Source organism: Chelonia mydas, chromosome 15 (assembly GCF_015237465.2).
Source record: "Chelonia mydas isolate rCheMyd1 chromosome 15, rCheMyd1.pri.v2, whole genome shotgun sequence".
Lineage (NCBI taxonomy): Eukaryota > Metazoa > Chordata > Testudines > Cheloniidae > Chelonia > Chelonia mydas.
In genome coordinates this window covers 30,674,795-30,701,749 of record NC_057856.1, presented here as the reverse complement: position 1 = coordinate 30,701,749, position 26,955 = coordinate 30,674,795, and the positions used below count along the sequence as shown (strand labels likewise).

Below are 26,955 nucleotides of genomic sequence, written 5' to 3'. Positions count from 1 at the left end.
TACACTGAGAAATGTCTCCTAAAGCTCCCCGCGGCAGCGGGCTGCACTTACGTATTGGTGAACTTTTCAATACATGCATTTTGTTTTCAGCTGCCTGTTCTCACTGCAAGGAAAGGAAAGAAGAGAAGAGACTTAAGTCAAAGAAGCAAATATTTTATTTTGTATAAAGCAAGCAGAGGTCAGAACACAGCTTCCCATTGTAGTGCACATCGAATCTCTGTCTCTCATGTCATTGTGCTTTTGGTCAGGAAGAATAGCATGCTGCAGACAAGAAGGAGCCAATGAAAGCCACCTACATATCTGTCTTCTAATAACCACAAAATTATGAATGCTTCAAACAAGGGCTCAACTTCTGGGAACTAAAAAATGAAAAAGATGTATGAAGAGGCATGTTCAGTGACACGGTTCATACCGTGGATTCAGGACAGAACAATGCTTAAGCTACCAGTTGAAATGTAACTGCAGCTACTGATGCCACAGTCCGTTCAGAGAGGACGACTCCCGTGTGGGCTTGGCCATACTGAGAGCCGCTCCCTGGTTATTCTGTAGAGTTTCCTAATGCGAACAAACACCTGTCCTTTCTGTGCTAGCTGACAGCATCGCGGGCTCATTCATTTAAGTTACGTTTCTCCTTTTGGGCACTCCTACTCTCATTTCCGAGCAAAGGGCATGCTTTTTTGGCTGGTTGATGTTAGTGGGCTTCATAGTTTATAGATGCCACTTGCTTTATTAAAATGAAGTCTGGGGGAAAGTGGGACATCTTATTATGCAAATGCAGCTTCCCATAAAGAAATATTTTATTAAGACCTCCTCCGCTCCTGTGTTGAACAGATTTGGTCACAGCTTGACATCCAATAAGTTTGTCTAAAGGCTGCATTTTTACAAAACATTTTTCTAATCTATTTTAAACACAGTTCCGGTTATGATGCATTCATTAGAGAGTCTGCTTTCAAACCTGGAAGCATCAAAGGCAGTAAGAGAATTGTATCCAACTGGTTGTCAGAATCAAACGCTGAATACAGGATGTAAGAGTGACTAGAAGCAAAACCTACATTCTCTGGAGGGGTGAGTTTCGGGGCCCAGACTCGTCAATGTTTTAGATTAATAAAACAAGTAAAATGGTAGAGGTGCAGTCTCAGAAACGTTCCAGAGACACTTGATGTAATAAAATGTGAGAAGAGCTAGGTGATGATATTCCAGTGAATAGGTAAGGGCGAGGGGCTAGGGGAGGCTCAAAGCAGTCTGTTCAGAAGAGATTCCCTTGCTCTCCCATCACTGACAGCAGTGCGAAGGGAGTGTAAAACGCAGCTAGCTCCAAATGGTGGTGCTTCATGCCCACCGTGCACTGGCGTCAATGGGGAATTGGGCTCCCTGCAGGACACTTCCTCCTCTAGCCGGGTGCAAAGCAAAGACCAGGTTCTTAAACTGCTCACTTGGGACCAGATCCTGCTTGGTCCATAGGCAGTGCAAGGGTCAGGAAAGGGCAAGGAGCCTCCCTTTATCCCTTGCACAACCTGTGTCAGGGCCAAGCACAATGGCACTCCGTGTGCGCAGGGCAGCTGCACGGCCTGCTCTCTCAACACCTCGCAAATGGGGCTGTGGGGGGGAGCCTTGGTCCCTCCCTTCTGCACACTGGCCCCTGGAGCAGGAGCAGCACATGGGAGAGGGGAGGCGTATGCTGTCTTGGGGCTACTTCTGCTCTGGCCAGAATGTAGCCCTAATTTGGTATGGAGGGACCACCAAGGGATGATTATTCATTATGTTAACATTATTTATCAATAAAGCCAAGTAAAAAGGTAGATTCTGGTCAGAGTTTTGCTTAGTAGCCAGGACTAGGCTATTCCAGACTAGAAGCCTCTGGAGAGAAGAATTTGCAGTGGAAATACTGGCAGAGCCTCTAGCTCAGGGGCACAAATAGCAAACCTGTAACCGCTGGCCTCAGTTAACCGTACAGACGGGTCGTGGTTAGAAAATCGGCAAGTTTACCTTAATCTTTTCCTAGATATTTCATCATAATGCTATTTACGTCATCCTCTTTCCCTTCTGCCTCCCATCGCCTTTCATCTTTAGCACCTTCAGTGATTAGTTTTCCGACGCATCCTTCACCTTCTGGTCTTTGAATCTTTGGTCGGCTCTTGACGCTGTCAGCACTTTTAAAAGAAATGATCGAGCCAGAGGATGAAGATGAGTCAGAGAGGTTTCCAGCGTCCTCTTTGGCCTTTGAAATGGTCTTTATTTCAGACAAAACAGTGCTGCCTGCCGTAGCCTGGTCTTCAAAATGAACGCTCACTGGCCTCTGGCCTTCTCTCCTGTCCTTGGCAGGTCTGGACAAACTGCTTGTTGACTGGGATTTTCGAATTGCTGGAAGGAAGTCATCAAAATCAACATTTGTTCTCCTTTCATAGTTGAGAACTGGTATTTTCCAAGTGAACGGGTCGCTTTCCTTTCCTTCAGCCATAACATCACGGAACTGCTTATTCTGAAATACCAGAGAATCTTTCTCCAGATCAGCATTGGCTGTGTCCTCTAATGATGGCTCAAGGTAACTTCTCCATGGCTTAAGTCTTGATATATTGAATGCATCTGCTCCCACAGCTGGTGAACTCAGTGTTAAGCTGGAATTATCAATATTGTGTAGGAGTGAGTCACAAGAGCCAAACTTTGATATTCTTTTGAGAGCTGGGGAGCGCGCTGGCTCTGTGTTCTCAGATGATATGCATTTTAAACTGGATGAACGCACTAGGCTAGCTCCTGTAGGCACTCCTGTACTTTCTGTACATTCATTGACTCCAAACTTTATTGGGAACTCATCATCCTCTTTGAAAGTCCTGCATCTTCTCAGGGAGGAGGCACCAGTTGTTTGGTAGATTGGCAGGGGAGAGGTGTCCTCTAATCCTAATGTTCCCTGCTCTTTCTCTGTTGCCCTTTTCCTCCTCAGCTCTTCTACATATTCAGAAAGTGCAGATGAAGAGCTTGGAAACTTCTCTTCTGCTGTAGGAGTTGACCTCCTTCTCATCACAGATGGAGATATAGCTCCTAATTTATCCATAGCTTTTTTCTGACTGTCAGTTTCCTCCTTATCCACAATTCTTCCTAATTCCCATCTTTGAGTGCCAACCAAATGGCTCACATCCTTGACAAAATCTGTCTCACCCATAGTTCTTCCGTATTCCCCTTTCCGAGCACTCAGTGCAGAAGCTGGTCGGCTCATTTCTTGATCTTTGATTTCTTTGTTCATCCTAAGCAACAACGGAAAGAGATACATTTTAGTTTAAGTTACATGACTTGATGTAGCCACAATGTCAGTGAGAAAGGCCATGTCCTGGTATCCAGAAACCTGTTCTTACCTTCTCGTCTCAACTGAACCATTGACTCTAAGTAGGAATTGCTTATTGCAGGTAAATGAACTCTAGCTGTTTCATTAAATGACACTTTTGAGCATAACTGAACTCAACATAAATGTCTCTGAGTAAACTAGAGAAGCTAAAATGATTGACTCAAGGTAGATCACATCACAGACAGTGTACTTCATCAATCTGACATACCAAGACATGCCTCAAAATGGGTTGCTTTCTCAATAGATTTTAGCAATACATGGGATTTATTTGATTTCTGTCACTACCCAAAGATGATACACTGACTCTTCATGAAGCTGAATTATAGCGCACTATCCCAGTGTTACTGCATGGTATGTTTCTCCACTGCTTCCTTTAGTAGGAGGAACTAATTATGATCTCTAAGAGCAAAATAAACGCCTGGCTATGGGCTGGATATGAACAGCACACACAACGGGACAAACTCCTTCCATTCGGGGGTATTTCAGGATTTGCCTTGATGAAAACAGCTTTTTAGAATGGAACATAGGCCAAAACCAAAAACCTGCTCCCAGGAAACAGGAACCTAGCTGTGATGTAAAATTAGACTCCAATGAAAGAGCAAAGCAAGTGGAGCTAGTTAACCTTTGCTTTATCGAACGTCATCTATTGCCCTTTTAAAATCAGTGCAATTTGGGGAGAATCCATTCACCAGCAAATGGAAGACTTGAGCAGCGCTGGCAGAAGGTGCCGCAGAGACCTGAGGGCAGGGATGGAGGGGGTATGGGAATTCCTTCTGCAAACAACCACAAATGCTGATTTTTAATGAAAGGAGTGATGCAGGCTCTGCTAATTAATCCCTGTCAACTGATAGCTATCGTTGTCGTAGCTATTATTAATGGGATGATGCTCTTAAAGCTTGCAGCTTTCCCTAGAAAAGGAATACAGTGTGTCTTTAGAATTCCCTACCATTCTCTTAACAAGGACATGTTTTTTGGTAAACAGTATCAGCAAGTATTTGAATGGAACATTATTGTTGTTGACTCACTGGAGCTTTTTTTTAAGGGCAGACACATTGAGCAGGAGGAAATGCAATAATAAGGTGCCATGCGTCATTGAGAAAGGCTATTGGCAAAGTATCAGTTCCCACTGTCAGTGGAGAGTCTCCGTGCCTTCACTAGGGATGGCAGATGCCGGCTGCTCTGAAAGGAGCGGCTCAAAAAACCAAGGCTTGACACTGACAGCCTGGCTAGCTGTGAACCAGCATTTCTGGTTAGGAGCCTATGGAAGGTGATGGCGAGAGAACTCACGCCATGACACATCTCTTTGACTCTGGGCCATTTGGGTACAGCCCTGAGTCCGAGACACCACTAGGGCGATCTCCCCTCAGTGATGAAGGAAGACCAAGTTCCTATGCAGATACTGTGTCTGCTCTTTCCTGGCTGAGTGTTCTGAGATGGCAGTACAAGGAGGGAGCTCTTACTATAATGTGGTGCTCTGCAGAGACCCACCTTGTCTCCATGCCGGTTTGATGGATGTCTGGGGCTGTTGGGAGGGTGGATGAGGAGGCTGATGAGGTGCGCAGATGAGTGAACTGCCGGCGGCTCAATCCAGATAAGAATGAGATGAGGCTGGTAGGCTGGGGGAAGTTATTGGGTGATGGTAAAAATGGAAAAGTAAAGTGATGGAAAGTATTTGTGCCCTATCTTTACCTGAGGGTTTGTGCCCACCCCTTGAGACTCGTGTTCCCAATCTGGACGATGTTACAACACCACAGACCAGGAAAGTTTTATCCCATTTGTGCCTGGTGAGGTTATGAACCTTCCTTTTGGCTGTGGGATCGCATGGACGTGTAGGCTGTGAGGTGTGGCCTAGCCACCATTTCAAATTAGTTGTGATTTAAGAAAAGTCCTTTTTGAGCTGGTGGGTCTTTGCCTTTGCAGAACAGGCTGCAGCATAACTCCAGAAGTGCCCGCGATGCAAAACAACTACAGAAAGGCAATCAGTTTAAGAAGCACCCCACCACCACCACACACACTCCTTCCTCTCCTGTCTGCTGCAGAGAGACTGCGAAAATTGATTGCGATCATTGTTAGCCTTTGTGCCACAAAGTTCCATGTGAAATTCTTCAAAAAAGATCGCACACATTCATCTGAAGGCCTGAAAACACATTCCCCCCCCATTTAATTTTAACAATATCTGAAGGGGGGAGTTCGCTTTGTTTCTTGTAGGCAGCATGACAGAGATTTTGAGGAGTTATTGTATGTTTCTTCATGGTATATAATTTTGGATCAATAATATCAAGTAACAATCTATAGGGTGCTCTCCCTCAGATTCTTGCCTGTGAAACTATGAATGGAATTTGTCAAAATGTATTTGCCTGTAAAGAATTTTTTCCAGCGTTTTGAAGCTGGAGATACTGCTGTAAAGGAAGCCTAGAATTTTCTAACACAAAACTATATTTTGTACTGCATCACTGCAGTCAGACATCATCACTTAGGACCTATAATTTTCTATCATGAAAAAATGTCTTGCTTTTGAATTTGTCTGACAACAAAAAGAAGAAAATGTGTGGATAGTCGATTAGACCAGAGGAACCTAAATATAAATAAATACCCGTGTGTGATGGAAGGGCTGATGTTTTCAAAACCACTAGTGGAGTTTTACCTTGACAATAATAAACCATCCTGACCAGGGAAGCGTTCTAGTTGCTATGGTAACATTATGGTAGCGAATAATTGCAGAGACAATGCCGGGCAACTTGAGACCTGGCTCTACTGACCATAAAGTAATTTAAATTTTGAGACATGTTGATAACAAACTGGCATCCAAAAGCAACTGAAGAAGTCACAGGATAACGGCGCATTCGAGCTACTTTCCTTATTGCGTGACATCAATACACAAAATCAAATGGTGTGGGAGGGCTGAGCCTCTGTACAACATCTGCTGCTCCGTGCAGTTGTGGGCTTGTGATTTCCCAAAGCCAGCAACGTAAGACAAGGTGCACCAAGGTTCTGCAGCAGGAGGAGGCCTGAGCAAACTGAGAAGGGAGGGGAGAGGCTCCTAAAATGCACTGGCCTCCCCACCCCTCTGATCGATTCATGAGCATCTCGTGGTCTCACTCCACCAGCCCTTTGGGTCAATGGATAGTCTCCGATTGACGTCGGTGAGCCTTGGATTAGGCCCTAAGAACTCTCCTGACACCTGGGGCTAGCAAGTGATGGAGAGGGCTAGCCATGAGTCAGATAGAAACACAGCTCTGCTTTCAGCCAGAATGGTCCCAAGCTGCTGGACTTTCCTGCACTAGACAAATTGAGCCATAAAAACTTCAATTTTACTAGCATACAATAAAATTCTGGGGAACACGTGACAAGACTAAACTAGTATGCTGAGCAGACTATTGCTGTAGTCCTGGCTTTCATGCAATTTTCACTTAAAGCCAATTCATGGAAGGTCCCAAACCATTCACGTCATCTCTTGGAATCATAAATTGTATCCTACAGAAAAGCTGGTGTAATCCTTCCAAGAGGATTTACATGGGAATTGCCCCTGTCCATTTCTATGATTCAAAGCAAAGTTGTAAATTGCAGCACCACTGGATTTCATCATTTAAACAGCCAGCTTTTCAGACAGCAGCTTCAATTTTCTTTCTGGTTTTCAAGGCTTAGATAAAACTGCACTAAAGAGGCAAGAACCTCTAACAGACTGTGAACATGAAAGGGTTAGAATCTGATATTCACTGCATTGTTCAACGTAGCAGACTCATTATCTTACGAAAGTGTTTGGAGCCTGAAACTTAATGAACCGCTCACTTGTTTATTGTTTTTGCTATCTGTGATATTATAAATTCAACCAACAGGAACCATGCTGCTTTTAGACCTTGTCCAAAGAGCAGTTGTGAGAATTCTTCTTATTTGGTTCATGTGCAACATCAGCTGCTGCTTTCCCTTTGTTTAAGGAGAAGAAATGAAATCACACCTAAGGCCCTACTTCACTTGCAATATTGTGGAAATTGTGGATTCCGCAATATTAGGCTTTCACCGCAATTTTGTCAGCAGTAATCCCGTCGTGTGTGGGGCTGAAAGTGGGAACCCCAGCCACCCTAGGGCTGAGAGCCCTTGGCCTTCGCTCTCAGCCTCGGGCAGCCGGCAGTGGAAAACCATGGAAAAGCAATAATAGACCGCACTGCGGCAAATAAAAAGGTCCGTTGTTACTTGTCTGTGATTTTCCATGGCTTGTCTGCCCCTCAGCCGCAATATTTTGACAATCATCCTGCAATGCAAGCAGGGCCGGAAAGCAGAGACTCCGGCTGTTACTGTCTCCCAACCAGGGTCACAGGGTTTAAGGCTAGAAGGAACTGCCAGATCATCTAGTCTAGCCTCCTGCGCATCACCAGCCACCACCACCACCCAGCATTCTCGTACTAAGCCTAGGAACCAAAATTAGCCCGAAGTATCACAGCCCAGATTAGATTGTTATGTGCCACAGGAAGAAAACAGGAGGGACTGAGATGCACTAGTGCTTGAGGCCTCTCTAATGGCAGGGAAATGATTACGTGAGATAGACCCAGAGAATCCTGGCAAGGGACTTGCACCCACATGCTGCAGAGGAAAGCAAAAAAAACCCCCCCCCAAAACAAAACAAAAACAAAAACCCCCCCCAAAATCCAAAATAAACCCCAGGGTCACTGCCAGCTGACCTGGGACAAAATTTCTTTGTGACCCCACATGTGGCTGGCAAGCCAGCCAGCCAACCACCCAAGAGAGAGAATGCTCCGTGCCACCTCAGAGGCCTGGTCTGCCCAGCCCAATATCCCATCACCAGCTGTGGCTATCCCTGATGCTTGCGTGGGGGGCGGGGGGGTCACTTCCTGACCCCTGCAGGTGGCCAGCTGAAACTCTGAAGCATGAGATTTTAGGACCATAAAACAAAACCCGGAAGTGAGCCCCAGGGCTGCTGAGTCCTGCCCCTTATCACAAGCAATCCCATCATATCATCACACTGACAAAACAGTCCCAAATCCTACTAATCTGCACCCTTTGAGAAAAACCCTGTTGCTCTCTGTAGGCATTCCACAGCCGATAGGGAACCCGATCTGAGCATTTGCTGCTCCACTAGCCCGAACTGCCAATCGTAGAGAATATAAACATTTCTGCTCTGGGGGTTGTGTCATCGGAGGTTAAGCTAAAACCTACCAACATTCAGTGACAATCATTACTTTATGCCATCCAGGGGGTGATGGGATGAGTTAAGAGATCTGAGGCTAAATCAGTCACCGTTGTACATCTTAATAAGAGTTGTGAGTGAGAGCAGCGCAGAGACTGTGTAAATGGGATTCAGGGGGTGAAGGGATAGAGAGCGAATTCTGAGTTCTGCCTCTCAAAACGACTTAACTTCTCTGTGCTGCGATCTCTGTGATAGCAAGTGCTGTAGTCTAAGCTCTGTGTAGGCCAAAACTGCCTGAAAACAGCAGCTTCAGCACTTCGCACTAATGAGCAAGAGTGAAATCCACCGCTGCAGCCAGTGCCTTAAGCAGCGCCCAGGCCTCAGGCCTGACCTGTCCTGCTAGAGTGAATTTCATTCCGGACCAGGAACAGCGGCAGCCGGAATGCCTGTAACCTGTGGAAAGTATTCGAAAACAAGCCCCATGCCATAGGTCAGATGCTGACTGCTGGCTGTAACAGAATAGCTAGCTTAGTTACCTGAGTCTGGGCACAAGCAACAACGTAGTCAGAACAGCCATGTGAGTGAGACGGGCAGAATTTCATTACTCCAGCTTTATTAACAGCATTTCCACTCCTCCCAGAGCACAACAGGGCCCTGTTTCCTGTCTCTTCCCTGCTCCTTACCATGGGGTGGACATGCTCAGCTTCTTCCCATACCTCCAAAGCACTCTCAGAAAGAATTCTGGGTTTCACACACGCTAAAATGAAGGGAAATCATTCTTTGAGCACAGACAGGAACATGCCTCCCAAATTAACTGCTCTGTGTGGAAGAGGAGTGGTCTGTCTGCATTTCAGTGTCTGTTAAGTGATTGCACATGGAGCAAACCTATGCACTCTGCTTCTGTACTTTAATCTGGGGGCAGCAACAGTTGCCCTGTGTTTTGTCCTGCAGAATTTTATAACAACATGTGCCCTCAGACAACAGAAGTGAAGTAATTCCATGCAAACACCTCCAAAGAAAACCCAGCTGCAAATACATGCAATGGGCTTTGGGAGGGTGTGACAGGCTATACTTTTATGTTCACCCTTTTTACAGGACTATGAGAAACTTTGTACAAAGTGTGCCTTGTGATGTATCATTTGAAAACTCATAATCTGCTGAACATTATTGTCCTGGTAAAATACGTGTATCGACATTGTATGTAAGTTATAAGATTCTATTGTATAACATTGCTGTAACCATGCTCCAAGTTTAGAGGCACAAACCAGTCCCTCAAAAACAAAAGATGAACCAACACCCAAGCCAGGCGTCAACAAAGCCAAGTGGACTATCACCTAGTTAAGCGGCCATTCTTTGAAAGGAAGAAGGGTATAAGCAAGAAATTTAAATATTGGCAAAGAAACAGGTGTGGGTCCCATCCCACAGACCTCCTGTCACCTGAAGTCCAGCTGGAGATAATCCTCAAAGAGGAGGAAACGATATAAGAATAGAGAACACACAACAAAAATTACCTCTCTCTTCTCCCTTTCTCTCTGCTCATGCCATCAACAGCACTTAAAGAACACTGAACTGGCTGATGGGTCCTGGTTTGGAGGCTTCCAGCCAGTAAAAGACTGCAAAGAGCAAAGAAAAACCTTTGCTTTGAATTCATTTGGCTTGATAAATTAGGTATTAGTTTACATTTTATCTTTTACCCAGTTCTGACTTTTATGCCTCATTACTTGTAATCACTTAAAATCTCTTTTGTAGTTAATAAACTTGTTTTATTGTTTATCTAAACCAGTATGTTTGGACTGACTTGTTTGGGAACCTCCACTTGAAATAATAGGGTTTGTGCATGGCATTTTCCATTGATGAAATGACGGACTTTCTATGAGCTTGTATTATCCAGAAAGAGAGTGCTGGGCAGTACAAGACACACATTTCTAGGGGAAAGTCTAGGACTGGGAATTTGCTTGTGTCATGTAATTATGACTGACTAGTCAGAGCTTTCATGTAATTCAGCTGGAATAATTTACATGCTAGAGGCTGTGTGTGAGCAGGACCAGGAGTGGTGGCTCTCACAATGTAAAAGGCACCTCAGGTTGGAGAACTGAGGAAGCACAGCTGTCCGTCTGTCCAGAGTGCACCCTGGGTAATGCCACAGTGTGGGGAAAGGAGAAACCAGAGTCACATCAGGAACCAGAGACACTGTAAGGAAACAGCTTAGACCAGGACGAATCCAGCAAGCGAGCAAGCACATGTAGCATCTCCTGCTCACAGATCTGTCCTTGGGAAGATTCGCACTGAGGATGTAGCTGGTTTAAGGATCAGTGGGAAGAGAGAATGAGCCAGACCTTGTACGGACTGGATTAACAAAATCATGCCTTGCACTTCAGTCTATCCAGCAGGTACACTCTTCTCAAGGAGGGCTCAACATTTATCATGCTGCACTTACTAGGAAACAAACATCGGCTCTTTCTTCTGCAAACCCTTGAGTCGGTCCATTGTGACATTTTTGACAAGTCACGCTGTACGTGGAAATCAGTTTAAGCGGCAAGTGAGTTTCTAAAGTAAGGAAACAGCAAGGACTATATTGAGAAAACACTTGTCATGTCTTCTCTTCACACAGTGGTGACCTGTGTGGATTTTCTACCCAGACAGTCTTTTCCGATGGGAAATGAGCAGGTTGCTCAAGGTCTGCAAGCTTTTTGGCAAGTCGCCGTAGCAGTGCTCCTCACAACACGGCAAATTCCCAGGGCTTTGTCCTCTCCTCATAACAGCACTCCTGACATATGGCTCTACTTTTTCTCCCCCACTTACTGGGCATCTAAAAATAGCCAAGTGACCAGATTCTGGCAGCTTGAAAAGTAAAAGCAAACACCACACACCCATCCTGCTAGGATGCAGTGCCCATCGCTCCCAGCTCCCCGCACAGAACTGGGTGGAAATGACATTCTTTGTTTAAATCCATCGGCTTGTGCCACTTGCACAGTGCACCTTCCCCTGCGGTGACCGTCTGCCCTATTCATTCCTGCACACAGGCCCTACAGTGTGGTGTACAACTGGGCCTGCGGTCAGAAGACAACTGGCAGGGCACAGCTGTATTCCAGAGACTGGGAGTCCTTTAAACTCAGACTGTTTGGCCCATTAGTATGGCTACTGAGCTGTGCTTTAAAGGACGGCAACTCTGGTCCTTCCCAAGCTTGGTGGAGTCTAGGCCAGCTGTTGTAAAGGGCTTACCCTTCCACCCTGCCTGCTTTGGCCCTCTTGCTCAAGCTCCGTGTTTTATCCCGAATCAGAGTGGTTTGGAGTTTCCCCTTCTTCAGCTCACGCTAGCTCGCCACAGAGCGCTTTGGCCAGCAGGGAGCTGCAGTGCAGAGAAGCCTGCCTGCCGTCTGTTCTCAGGCCGGCTCGCTTTTCACTGGGAGCCTGAAAATGCCTCTTGCTATGGCTGGTAACGAGAAGACAGAATGACCTGCAAACTGCTCCCATGAGCGCTCAGAGAAGAACTGGGATTCCTGGACTGGATTGTGTGGGGTGAGCCCAAGGCTTGAATTGTGGAGGAGCAGAAAAGCAGGGGCTCCCACATGGAGCCTCCAAGCACAGCCGCTCTCGGAGACCTTTCACTTAGGAGAAACAGAGAGCTCCGCAGCTGCCTACTACTGCTGCCCCGGGCTGAGTCCTGGCTTTGGACAGTTGCCCCACAGGCCCCGTCAGTGAGTGGGTGAGGGTGACACGGGGGGCCGAGGCACGGCCCTGGCGTGTAGGTGCCTGCAGAGTGACAGCACCTACTGGTTGAAGAAAACACAGCCCCCGCTGGGGAGAATGAACCGTGCATCGCCCCTGGCCGTGAGTCACTGCTGAGGGACGCGAATCCCCAGCACGGCTTTCATTCTTAGCGCTGCATTGAACCTCACACAAGAGCACTTAACAGGGAGGGGTGAGCCTAGGTCTGAAGCCAAATGTCCAAGGAACAGTGTACTGGGCTCTGCTCTAGGTTTCAAATTAACCCCTTCAGGTGCAGCTCCGCACACCTAGCTGCAGACACAGGTCCTTATAACAAGCGGCTTTAAACTAAACGGGATCCAGAGCCACCAATAGTCTCCCTTCCCTCTACTCCAGAAGCGGATAAAGGCCCCATTCGTAAGACTCTGCCCTGAAGCCCACATATGTGAGAGAGTGACTGTCTGATGACTGAATGCATCTTCCCTGCCAGTGTCACTCCAAGGCCGGGAGCTGTTCTGCTGAGATCCTGAAAAAAACGACTGCATTAAAAGCACGTACTGTTCAAACCTTCATATTTATAGATGCACCATGGAATAATCAATGTGCTTCAAAACCCCGTGCTGGCAACAGCAACATCTGTGCCTCTTTTCCTGATGAATAAACATAGCTTCTGCCAGACACAGAGGAACCATCCCACCTTGTGTACGGAAGAGCTAAGCGAGCTTTTAAAACGGCCTCTGTGAAACGGTCTGTGCGCTCCCGCTCTCTAGGTGCGCCTGGCTCATTTATAACGCTGCTCCTGCAGCAGCTCCCTCACACAAAGCCTTCTGGTTTGTGACCTCCTTGTGAGGAAGACCCTGATCAGTGAGAAGGGCTACAGTGATGGTCAGAGGAATGGAGAACCTGCCTCAAGAGAGCAGACTTAAGGAGTTTGGCTTGTTTAGTCCAACCAACCAGCCAAAGGCTGAGGGGAGATATGATTGCTCTCCACAGATACAGCAAAGGGATAACCACCAGGGAAGGAGAGGAGTTATTTAAGTTAAGGGCCAATGCTGGCACAAGAACAAATGGATATAAACTGGCCACCAACAATTTAGACTTGAAATTAGATGAAGGTTTCTAGCCATCAGAGGAGTGAAGCCCTGGGAAGTTCTTCTTCCAAGAAGAGAACTGGGGCAAAAGACCCTCGACCGAAAGGGATACGTTTTTGGAGGGGACGGTATGATGAGGTTGCCTCCAATGGCATATGGCCCAACCATGACAGCTGTTAGCAAATCTCTCCAACAGCTAGAGATGGGACACGAGATGGGGAGGGCTCTGAGTTTGGACAGAGAATTTTTCCCCAGATGTTTGGAGATGGGTGTCGCCCACATGCTCAGGCTCTAACTAACCATCATATTTGGGGTTGGGAAGGAATTTTCCATCAGGTCAGATTGGCAGAGACCTGGGGGGGGCGGGGGGGGGAGGGGGGCGCTTCACCTTCCTCTGCAGGGTGGGACATGAGTCCCTGTTGGTTTGACCTAGTGTAAACGGTGGATTCTCTGTAACTCAGCCAGAGGTCAGGGGTCTGTTACAGGAGTGGCTGGGTGAGGCTCTGCAGCCTGTGTTATACAGGAGGGCAGGCTAGATGATCAGGATGGTGCCTTGTGGCCTTAAAGTCTATGAGTGGGCAAATGGGACTGGGAAAAGAACGTTCTGCCTGGGAGCTCATATCCAAACTGTGTTCTATGTGTTTAAAAACAAAGCAACTCATTGCAAATAGTGGCTGGGCTCCCAGGCAGCCCGGCTCACAGGCTAGGCCGGGGTGGGCAAACTACAGCCCGCAAGCCGCACCACGCGGCTCAGCCCCGCTCCGGCCGGGGCACAGGGTCGAGGCCGCACCACGCAGCTCCCGGAAGCAACAGCATGGCCCCGCTCTGGCTCCTATGTGCTCCAATGGGAGCTGCAGGGGCAGTGCCTAAGGGTGGGGCAACGTGCAGAGCTGCCTGGCCACACCTCCGCGTAGGAGCTGGAGAAGGGACATGCCACTGCTTCTGGGAGCCGCTTGAGGTAAGCACTGCTTGGAGCCTGCACTCCTGAGCCTCTCCCCACGCCCCAGCCCCCTGTCCCAGCCCTGATCCCCCTCCTGCACCCCAAACCCCTCATCCCTAGCCCCACCCCAGAGCCTGCACCCCAGCCGGAATCTGCACCCCTTCCCACACCCCTGCCCGAGCCCTGATCCCCCTCCCACCCTCCGAACCCCTCAGTCCCAGCCCAGAGCACCCTCCTACACCCTAAACTCCTCATCCCCAGCCTCACCCCAGAGCCCGCACCCCTTCCCACAGCCCAACCCAAATTTTGTGACCATTCATGGCCCGCCATACAATTTCTATTCCCCAATGTGGCCCTCGGGCCAAAAAGTTTGCCCACCTCTGGGCTAGGCCTATCTAGGCAGTGCCAAGTCAAGACAATGGAGGTGCACGAGGATCACCCTCACAATGCTCTGCACCGTGACCTCGGACTCGGACGTCATATTTTTGCTTACGAAACAATCATCAGTGTAGCAAGGCACCAAGAGCTACACAACTCCAAAGCAAAGACACCCAGACCAGTGACTAGTATTTCCATTTGTCACATAAAGTGCTGTGCCAGCTGGGAGCAGTGACGGGGCTGCCCGGCATGGTACGTAAACCAAAGGAGCAAAAGCGCTATGAACTCGGAGAAGCATCCGCTGCTTGGTGCGTAAGCATAGGGCCTGATTGGTTTTTACATTAAAATGCAAATAACGAATGTGTTTTAGCGCAACAGCAGCAAGGCCTTGTGCAGTAAGGAAACACTGCCCAGGTGTGTCACCTTTCCTCCCAGGGAACAGTCGTTATCACTCGCCTCGCAGGAAGCACCCAGCTCACACCCAGCAGCCACCTCCAGCCCAATCTGTCTCTCCACCATGAATGCCAGGAGCTCAACCCCATGAGCAACCTCTCACCAATTGCACAGATTGTCCTGCTGTGATAGTTGGAAGGTTAGACAGGGTGCTCACATGGATTAAAGAAAGCCTCGTTAACATTACTGCCCTTAAAACCCTGGCATTTCAGGCAAGAGTGCCTAGTAATGGAACAGCTCACAAGTATGCCCCTATCTATGAGGAATACAGATGGTGCTGCAGACATGGGGAAATGCAAACTATGGCATCAGATTGCCCTAGTGCATATTTAATGACTTGGATAATGGAGTGGAGAGCATGTTTATAAAATTTGCAGAGGACACCAAGTTGGGAAGGCTTGCAAGCACTTTGGAGGAATTCAAACAACCCTGACCAATTGGAGAATTGACTGGAATTCAACAAGATGAAATTCAATAAAGACAAATGCAAAGTAGTGCACTTAGGGAGGAAAAATCAAATACACAGCTACAAAGTGGGGAATAACTAGCTAGATGGCAGTATTGCTAAAAAGGACCTGGGGATAATGGTGGATCACAAATTGAATATGTGTCAGCAATGTGATGTAGATGTGAAAAAAAGCTCATATCATTCTGGGGTATGTTAACAGCAGCATCATAAGTAAGACACAGGAGATAATTGTCCCACTCAGCACTGGTGGGGCCTCAGCTGAAGTTCTGTGTCCAGTTCTGGGTTCCACACTTTAAGAAAGATTTGGACAAACGGTTGAGGGTCCAGAGGAGAGCAACAAAAATGATGAAATGACCTATGAGGAACGGTTTAAAAAAACAGGGCCTGTTCAGTCTTGAAAGATGAGACACAAGAGGGACCTGAGTACAGTCTTCAAATACGTTGAGGGCTGTTATAAAGAGGACAGTGGTCAATTGTTCTCCATGTCCGCTGAAGACAGGACAAGAAGTAATGGGCTTAATCGGCAGCAAGGGAGATTTAGGTTAAATAGTAGGAAAAACTTTCTAGCTCTCAGGGTAGTTAAACTCTGGAACAGGCTACCAAAGGCGGGTGTGGGATCCCCGTCACTGGAGGTTTTTAAGAACAGGCTGGACAAACACCTGTCAGGGCTGGCCTAGGTATACTTGGTCCTGCCTCAGTGCTGGACTTGATGACCTCTCAAGGGCCTTCCAGCTCAAGGTGTTAGACAAGGACAAGGACAAGGACAAAGGTGTTAGATTAGAAGAGTTTGACTCCCTGGAGTGTAATGAGTGTGGGCACTGCAGGAATTCAGCTGTCTTAATAGTTTTGCACTAAGTCTGGAAAAAAAAAAAAAAGAGCCAGTACCCTTAAAGAATTAGCAGCCTACATGTGCGGCAGTCAGTCAGTTCCTCCACTGATTTAATCTAAACAGATTTTCAATTAGAAAGTGTGCGCCATTGGGAGGGCATGATGGAAGTGTGGGAGGAGAGACTTCTGTAAACCTGGTCAGCATCAGGCTTGCTGCTCTGCATGCTGCAGGCGTCTTTATTTTGAGCACAAGTGGCAGAATCAGCCTGTATTTTCCTACCCAGTCCTGCATTATGACAAGTCTTCTCTAGGACGTTGGTTTCAATTGCCAGAAATTTTATCAAATTATAATGACATAAGTTAAAACTTTTGATCTGTCCACGTGCTGAATATCCCTGCAGGTCGACTACAACCATCTGCTGCACCTCTGAATTTATCTGTAAACAAACTGTTCGGAGTTGGAATGCAACCAAGACAGATTACCACCTCCTACTATACCTTGATCCTTTCGCATAGCTACTGTAAAGGAATCCAATGGCCTCTTTCATACCGTGACAGTGCTTAATATTATGTCGCGCAATCTAGCTATGTTTGTATCTGACATTAGTACGTTGCACTGCATTTTATCCAGAGAAAAGCAGAGGGGAAGCTGACATGCCTTTAGCAAGCAGTTACAAAGGTCTGCATGCCAAAGAGGTCCTTTCCTCTTGAATGAAATATCCCTCAGTTCTTGCCGCCATCCAACACTGAGAAGTTCTGTGCTACGCTGACGTTTCTCCTGCTCTGAAGCGGTTCGCTGTATTATCTGCTATCTTGATATGATGTAGTGACTATGAAAAGAGGCTTCAACCCTGACTCTCTAGCCACACACAGAGACTGAAAGTAAATTTCATTTGCAATTAATTACATTCTGAGAAAGCACTTTGCATAGCAGAGGCTAATTTCTCCTTTGTAACAAGTTTCTGATTGCTGGGTTGATATACTGTCTCTGGGATCATTCCCACTGATAGTGATGTCATATCCTCTCTATTTTCCTGCCTGGGCCAAAGAACAGCCAGTTTGAAATTCTGTCTAGCCTGACACTATAGACCCAGTGACCCTACTCTGAAAATGCAGAGTCAGGTAGCGGCTCTGGGTTCAATTCATTTCTCAGCCTTCCTAGCCTTATCTTCAAAATCCATGGAAAGGGAAATCTCCCCTCCACACACCATGCTGCCTTCCCAAAAATCCACTTTCAGACTGAAAACTTTGCAGCAAGGAGTGTCATTTTCAGAAGTCCTCAGCACGGACCTAGCTGCACTGAAATCAAAGTGAAACCTCCCTCTGATGGCAACGGGAGCAGAGCTAGGCCAATGGGAAGTACATCCCTGGATGTCTGTGTGTGTGCCTGATTCACCTCACAAGAGACAAAGCAAGGATCACGTAGGCCAGTTCAGATGAGTGTTTGGAAATGTGCCAGAGAAGAGAGGGGATGAGCACTGAGACCCTCATGTTAATGAGATGAGTATCTCATGAAGATAGACAATTCAGCACAGTTCTAAATATATTTCACTCAAAGGGTCCATATGCTGTGTATCCTGGAAGCTCGTTTAATAAAGAGTTGTGCAATGATCTTCTGCTCCTGTTGCTTGGCTTTGCTCCGCACAGAATAAACATGATTGTGAATGCAGCGATGCCAAGGGCCTGCAATTAAACGCTTGCTTCCTTTGTAAAGGGAGTGACACGAGTGGCTGGACAGATGGTCTAAGAGTGCACTAGACCCATGAGGGATTGGAATGGGTGGACCATGATGGTGAGCTTTCATGTCACAGCGGCTGCTTTAGAAGCATGCAAGCCAAGCATGGAAACTGTGTAAAACGTCTGTTGTAAAAGCACCCCTCTCTGCAGTAAATCCCACGTCTGTCTGAAATATGGGGTGACCCATGTGAAATTCACACTCATCAAGGGATGAGCTGAGATTTCACCCAAGATGCTCCTCACCACAGGCTATCTGATTACGGGGCAGTGCAGCCAGAGCTTGCCCGGCTGTTTGTGGGAGTTGCAAAGCCAGGACTGAAAACGGAAGAGGCGTGTGAATTGCTATCATCACTCTGACAAATCTCATCCCCACCGCCAAGCTTTTCAGAGAGTCAATACGCTGGTCGCACTGTGCTGTCTCTCAGCACCGTCCCCAGGAACGCATGCCAATGCACAGCTGGGGCCTTTGGTATTTGAGAAGTAAATATAGCAAAGGCATTTATTCTCACTGTGGCCACAGACTATGAACAGCCATTGGGCATGTATCGTTAAGGCCCAGAAGAGGAAGCAATAGGACGTTACCAAGTCAAATTTAGCCCATTAACCTGGGATCGCGGCCACACCGCATTTCAGCCTACAAACAGCATGAGATTTGCAGAAGCAATGAAAACAGTGTAATCCCATAACCTTCTTTTTATACAGTTACATAACATAAACGAGCCACCTTCTCTTAAGAGCCATGGAAGCCTGACAGATAGGCACACTAACTAATCAAAGACAGAAGACACACTGTTAAGCCAAACATGTTTTAAACTGAATAAAATAAACATTTTTTAAAAGCCTGAATCCCTATTTCAATGGTTCAAGCGTACACTCATATGTAACTGAGAAGAGTCATTCCTGCTGTTTTTAAACTTTCCATTCTAGCCATACATTTCTGGCCATGACAAAAAGAAAAATCACCCCCCAGAAATGCTCGCCCAACCAAATCTAAGCAAGGAGTTAGAGCCGTGGCTCTCGACCTTTCCAGACCACTGTACCACTTGCAGGAGTCTAATTTGTCTTGTGTACCCCCAAGTTTCACCTCACTTAAAAACTGCTTGCTTACAAAATCAGACAAAAAAATCCAAAAGTGTCACAGCACCCTGTTACTGAAAAATTGCTATGTTCTCATTTTTACCATATAATTATCAAATACATCAACTGGAATATAAATATTGTACTTACATTTCAGCGTATGGTCTATAGAGCAGTGTAAACCAGTCATTGTCCGTATGAACGTTAGTTTGCACTGACTTCGCTAATGTTGTTTATGTAGCCTGTTGTAAAACTAGGCAAATAGGTAGATGAGTTGGTGTACCCTGGGCAGACCTCTGCGTACCCCCAGGGGTACATGTACCTCTGGCTGAGAACCACTGAGTTAGAGGAAACTTTGCATGACAGTGCAGAAGCACTAGACAGACAGTCATGTCCCATTCTGAAATGTTACCCCGTTAGTATGTAAATTCAAAGCTTAAGACTGAAGTGCCATCAGTAACTCACAGAGGTTTGGAATGTTGGCCTTAGCCATGTATTTCCTCATATTTGTCTGGTGTCAGCTTCTTCCTGAATGTCAGTTAAGCTTAGTGTGTGTGTTTCTCTATTGTTTCAATTAGGGCTATGGGCAGTGCTAGAAGAAGCGCAATTTGTAAGCATATTATAATTGCAAAGCAAAATATTGTAAACATCACAGAAAATGCTTTTCCTAAATTAGAGGCAAACTAAGACCTGATACAAAAAATCTAAAAGCATTTGCAAGCCAAATAGAATTCTGTAGTGTGCGATCCACACCAAAGCAAATGACATACAACAATAATTAGTGCAGATTACACAGCAATTAACATGATTATGATTATGCTAGTTGAAATAATTTATACCATAATATCCACACTTGCATTGCAATACAATGCATGTCCAGAGAAAAAAGAATATCAACCAAATTAGGCTCTTGGTTCTGCATGCATGAAAACCAGTACAGCTCCAAGGCAGTAAGAGAGAAGAATTTGTCCAGATTTCTCTAAGAAATTTTCCTGTCATGTTATCAATGCAAGGCAGTTCTGAGGTTTTTAATAGAAATAATTTGTTTTTGATAATATAATGTTTTAAAATAAAATAAGTAACATGGCCAGTTCCTGAATGCTCCCAGACCTCCAGTTCTAATATCATAAGAATATTCAGATACTGAAATCCAAACGTAGGTGATCTCCCTTTTTTTTCCTGTCTGCAAGCGGTTCTTTCCCTATGATAGTAAACATATAAGTAAATTATAAAGTTCAAAGTAATTTATTATCTGGGATTAGGTTCTGACTATCATCAGATACAAACAACGAGCACCCACAAGATCTTAAGAACAATTGGATGTATCCTGATCTGTTTTCATGGACAAGAAAGCGTGACGCAGTCTTCTCAAGACTCAAGAGCTACACTTGAGAGCTGTGCTGATGGCTCTGCGTGGTCAGTGTTGCTGCCATATGTGCTACCACATCTGAGAGAGACTAAGCTTTGCTTCCAAGAGCTCCCTTGGACGGCAGGGTCTAACAATGCTAAGGAGGTACCGGGGGGAAGAATAGCTAGTGATGTTCATCGGCCATTGGCTTGGAATTGAAATCCTTGGATGCTTTGCATTCACAAGGGCAGCACAGCTGCAGTGAATAGTACCACAAGATTCCCAAGGTGAGATCGCATGTGCTAAGTGTCACAAATGTCTGTCTGTCTGTCTTCTACTCCTGCTGTCTTGTAAACTAGTAACAGCTCATTGAGATTATCTGGGGACCGGGGCCCTCAGCTTCAAGAGAGGCAACGGACAGCTTCCAAACAAGACCCTGCAGGAAGACTAGCAACAGAGGGACCAGAGCAAGTAGCTCTCATTCTTCATTGTCCTATGGCATGAAAAGAGATTGAGTGAAGCTGTGTCTCTTACTCCTCCCCTTCGCTCCTGAAGGTAGCTTCACTCACCCGTTGTAACAAGGTCTGCAGAAAGTCTTTGAAGATTCCAAACCACCAGTGCTGGACGGCACTCATCTTTAGCACTTGCAGAGAGACACTGAAAGCTTGAGCAACGTAAATATTTACTACCAGGTTATCAGCACAGATGCCAATCGAGCCAAAATTTCCACTGTAGACAAATGTAAACATTGTGCCATTTTGTCATCACTCCTCTTGGAAGAGTCTATAGTAATATTGCAATGAGCATGACTGAACACTGCTGCCCTCTACCACATGAAATTAGAACCACACATCACTGGCCGCACGCTAGTAACAGCTAATGGAGCTGCTCCTTTTGCAGCAGGACAGTCAAGGTTCTGTCTCCACCATCACCATGAAGCTTCAAGTATGCATCATTGTGAGAACCATGAAGTTTGTAGGGTGCAGTGGGCTTGTTACCATATCAATGGGCCTAGAGGAAGGACAGACCCTTCATCCCACAGAAGAGTATCTGCACAGAACCCAGCATGTAAGAGATGACTGCTATAGTATAACCTAAGTCTAGCAGGGATGTGACGAATACCCAAAACCGTTATGATCTTTATATGTGTGTCCAGTCACTCTGGGACTGTTCAGAAGTGTTTGGATACTGATCCCTCCAAGTGAAGGCCCCCTGAATAGTCCCCTATCTCCTGCATACTGGGCTTAGTAGCTCTGTAGTTCAGCAATTTCAACCTTGTTACCCAAGGATGCAGTAAATTCATATAGTTTTGAATTCACTTTCTAATAAAAAGTTGACATTTTATTCTGACTGTGTGGTGTCTCTTATTTACTGGGATTCAGAGTTGACAGCCATTTTTGTCCAAATACTTAATATCAGAGAATTACAGAAAAAGTTAATCAAATTCCTGATCTCTCTACACTGGGCTGAATATCATAGCCTTATATCACTCCCTTTTGGCAGCTGCTAGCTCAGGAAAGGAAAACTATCCCACATATTTCAGAGTAACAGCCATGTTAGTCTGTATTCGTAAAAAGAAAAGGAGTACTTGTGGCACCTTAGAGACTAACCAGTTTATTTGAGCATGAGCTTTCGTGAGCTACAGCTCACTTCATCGGATGCATAGCATATCGTGGAAACTGCAGAAGACATTATATACACACAGAGACCATGAAGCAAAACTTCCTCCCACCCCACTCTCCTGCTGGTAACAGCTTATCTAAAGTGATCATCAAGTAGGGCCATTTCCAGCACAAATCCAGGTTTTCTCACCCTTTCCCCCCCCCCCCACACACACACATACAAACTCACTCTCCTGCTGGTAATAGCCCATCCCTCTTTGAAACCTCTCTTTATAGTAAGAAAAGGAGTACTTGTGGCACCTTAGAGACTAACCAGTTTATTTGAGCATGAGCTTTCGTGAGCTACAGCTCACTTCATCGGATGCATATGCATATGCTATGCATCCGATGAAGTGAGCTGTAGCTCACGAAAGCTCATGCTCAAATAAACTGGTTAGTCTCTAAGGTGCCACAAGTACTCCTTTTCTTTTTACGAATACAGACTAACACGGCTGTTACTCTGAAACCTCTCTTTATAATGCGCATGATAATCAAGGTGGGTCATTTCCAGCACTAATCCAGGTTTTCTCACACCCCCCCACACCCCCCTCCAAAAACCACACACACAAACTCACTCTCCTGCTGTTTGTGTGTGTGTTTTTGGAGGGGGGTGTGTGTTGGGGGGGGGTGAGAAAACCTGGATTAGTGCTGGAAATGACCCACCTTGATTATCATGCGCATTATAAAGAGAGGTTTCAAAGAGGGATGGGCTATTACCAGCAGGAGAGTGAGTTTGTATGTGTGTGTGGGGGGGGGGGGGGAAAGGGTGAGAAAACCTGGATTTGTGCTGGAAATGGCCCTACTTGATGATCACTTTAGATAAGCTGTTACCAGCAGGAGAGTGGGGTGGGAGGAAGTTTTGCTTCATGGTCTCTGTGTGTATATAATGTCTTCTGCAGTTTCCACGATATGCTATGCATCCGATGAAGTGAGCTGTAGCTCACGAAAGCTCATGCTCAAATAAACTGGTTAGTCTCTAAGGTGCCACAAGTACTCCTTTTCTTTTTATCCCACATATATTAGCAAGAAGTGAAAGCTAGGTAGATTTGTTTCTCATTACTGGGGGTTTGTGTAAGTGAAATCTTAATAAAACTGAGATCAACTGATAAAAGACACATAGGCTTTTTCTCATTAACTAACTAGATTCATTATCTTCCGTTTGTTTTCATTTGATACAGCTTCCTGCCTAGTACTTCAGTCTTAGATTATTTGAGGCCATTTTCAGTTATAAGGTTAGGGTTTGGAATTTGCCATTCCATAGACTTGAGAACGACTCTAGATTGTGACATCTCTTCCAGCCTGAATGCAAAGGATGGTTCTGAAATTAGGCCATGGCTGGACCAATAGGTGGCTTTTATTTATCTCCTTATAGAGATAAATACTGTGCTGCCCACAGTCTACAATGCTGCCTATTTATTATAAATCCAGCACAGTTCATCTCAATGATGTAGCTTAATCCATAATTTCTGATTTATTGCCATTCACTTACAGTTACACCTAAGTAATTTGGACCAAAGACCTAAGACAACCATAAGAATTAAGATAAAAGCATTCCTAAATGCAATGCTAGAGTAGAATTCTGCACACTAAGGATGCTCTGCTCTCTGACGAAGGACTTGTGTCAATTACCTATGCCTAAGTCTAACCATTGCTTTTATTGGTTTTAAATTCCATTTCGTACCAGCAACAGACAAGGCTCCGAAAGGCATTTTCAAACTACAACAAAAGGTATTTAGAATAGTAGCTGTGTGGGGACTTGCTCTTCAGCAAAATAATTCTGGTTTGTATTTATTTTACCATGTAAACCTGACTTCACAGGGCTCAGACCACTGCACAATAAGAATGGAGTGTTTAACATTATAGGGAAGACCCTAGTATTAATCTTGAAAAATCACACAAATTCAGTGTGGCTACAGATCAGAATCTGACTGCACACACTACAGGGTGACTATACATCAGGTAGGCACTAAACCCCACTTTGCAAGGACTGCAGTCTGAAAGTCAGGAATTTTGTATACAGAAACGAAAAAGATATGTGCACAATACAAGCAAAAATGACTTGGAGCTAGATTGTGCCATGGATTGTGTGGGCATGAGACGTGCAAGGGGGTAACCTCCCCTCTTGCCCCACCACACACATAAACCTCTTATGCTCCTGTATAGCCTCCCTGGCCTTGGTTCGGGGTACGCTGGAGAAAGCAGGCGGGTGGCGAGTGGGCAGAGACTTGGCTGGTGCAGCTGATCTGGGGAGAGGAGTAGTTTATTTGCTACTGCAAATAAATAGTGGGACAGTGGAGAGATTCCCTTCCCTGCACAGCCCCTGGCCAGTGGAGCTATGTACCTTCTTCCACACAGGGCTCCTGGCAGAACGATGACACGGACCTTGATTTGAGGACTTCTGAAAATCCAGCCCATGTAAGTGCTTCACATCTGGGATGTAGAGTCACTGTCTGTCTGAAGACCCCCATAATACCAGGGCAGAATTTCAAATAAGATGCCCGCCTTGTGTCTTCATTTCCAGGTCTATTTGGAGGGTTTCAGTCAAATCCTTAGCACTTACGTGCCCAATTCTGAACCCTTCCTCATGCAGAGTAGCATTTCCTCATGTCAGGATTCTCTCTGGTTTCAACTGGCCTGTTCTCAGGAATAAATTCTATCCCTGCAAGCAAAGGCTGCACACTTGGCCTCTGTGCTAATGTCATTTTGTGTGTGTTTTATGTTCTGACCCTCTTTCGGGGCTAATTTCCTCAGTTTCTAGTGCCTCACAGCTGTGACCCAAGCTGAGCCACGTTAAGTATCTACCTGTCTGGCTGCTTATATATGCCATTGTCCAACTTGCTTACAGCTTGTTAACATTTTCTTCAAAAATTAACATGTCATACATTTATACACCTTAATATAAAATCTTCCCTCAGTGGTAAACGTGTGAGCGTATGGCATACAAATCCACAGAGAGACTGCATTATCTCTTTAAATCATCTCTAGAGAATACATCAAGGAATATTATCCTGCTTGAAGTGTGGTTTTGAAGTAGCGGCTTTCATCTAACATTCCACTGATCCTGGTTTGGAACCGACTACCTCCTTTGATTTGATGGTTTGACCTTAAATACCATGCTCCCCCACTGAGCTTCCTTCTCCACACGTTGAAAAGAATGTAGCCTGAAACATCTCTGGGCCAATGACTGTACAGTACCTGACCTGAATAGGCAGTCATTTTTCTACAGAGGTTTTAAATAATGTATTAAAATTAATGACACGACAGTATTAACCTCTCAATTATGCTCCACAATGTAACTTTCCTATCTCCACCTCTTTTCTCTACTCTTCAGTCTATAAAATGGCAGCTACCTTAAATGATGGTGCGATCGGTCAAACCAAGACATATTCGTAAAATGCATACTTGATAAGACATTCTTCGTAATCTTTGGTACTCTTTGGCCATTGTGTGATAACTCCCCATTTTTAACATTCATGTGTAATAATAACTACAGGTGTCTCCTCTGTTCCCCTCCATGTACTTGCAAACTAGACAAGATTGGAAAAAACTTTCCAAGAGTGCTCGCTAAAGGCTGCTTCTGAGCAGTTTAGCAGACTAAAATAGTTCATTAATTGGTGTGTTATGCAAACTGAACAAAACATGAAATTGTGTATATTTTAATTATATTTTAATTAGACAGCAAGTATTGAAAATGTAATAAAATATCTTCGCCAGACAAGCCACTTTGATGAATCCATCAGCAATGTTTGCAAATTGATTGATTTTTTCCCCCTACTGTTTTAAAAATACACTGGCTTGAAAGAAAAATAAACATGAAACCAGTAGATGTCACCACCTGTGGTGACTGGGACTGATTCAAAAGGCAATCATGGCGCCCAGTAATCATTGGTGCGGTTTTATTACTGAATGACAATCAACATGCAATAAGCCACCTGCAGCAGTTATGTTTTGGTTCTTACTTGGACCTGCAGTTGCTTTTGCATTCAGATTAGAATCACATCTCCCGAGGGTTTGCCCTCCAGTGTCCACATCAAATGGGCGACAATGGTTCTGGCTGAGATATTGGTTCATTGCTCAGGAAAAGGTCTGGTAGGCTGCTCTTGTGACATGTTGGTCGAAGCAGTTGTGAGATGGAAGGAGCTGTTCATTCCCTCTTTTCTCTCCATTAAATGGTGGGAACAGGCATTAGAGTCTCTGGGAGCAGCAGTAGACAGCACTCTGACCCTAAGCCTTTTACTTTCCCACCGCCAAAGGGGGCGTAGATGGAGTCATGCAGACCATAACTGCATGTACAATGGCACATAATTCAGAGTGTCATTTTTCTCTGCCTAGATGGGTGAGTTTGCATGTGTCTCCCGTTGTAGCTAAAGCTTTTGACAAGGCATATGATTGCTAAAGGCCAAACACAAGCCACTGGCATCACAGCACTAGTCTGAATCGCAGACAGAGACCCAAGCATCTCTCCCTACTCCTTGCTTCACAGCTGTGGCTATATCGCCATCCCTGATGCCTCCACAAACAACAAGCTGTTCCTGAAGCAAATTGTGAATGGCTGCTGCACACTTCCCAACAGGTGCAGAATGTTAGACCTGAACCAGCTCTTTAGGGGACTGCAGAACGTGTTGGTGTCACCAGAATATCAGAGTCTGGGCCAGGTGTCTTCAGTGTGCGCCTGCTCTGAGAGCCTTGAGCTCCGCTGAGCTTCAGTGGCATGATTGTGTCAGTCAGAGGCAATATCCACTCCATCAGAATAGGCAGCTTGCAGCCAAACAGAAGGTGCAGGGG

General features: G+C 45.7%; 1 protein-coding gene across 1 annotated transcript in view; it reads right to left on the bottom strand.

Moving 5' to 3' along the window:
• Positions 1-222: 222 nt before the first annotated feature.
• The window catches only part of MYO18B (myosin XVIIIB), a 197,441-nt gene continuing 170,708 nt past the window's right edge, over positions 223-26,955 (bottom strand). The window contains exons 42-43 of the mRNA XM_037878962.1: positions 1,987-3,239; positions 223-261 (exon numbers count right to left, since the gene is read on the bottom strand). Of these exons, the coding sequence (XP_037734890.1) occupies positions 1,988-3,239 (1,252 nt within the window). The 3' untranslated portion in view covers positions 223-261; position 1,987. The remainder of the gene's footprint in view (positions 262-1,986; positions 3,240-26,955) is intronic.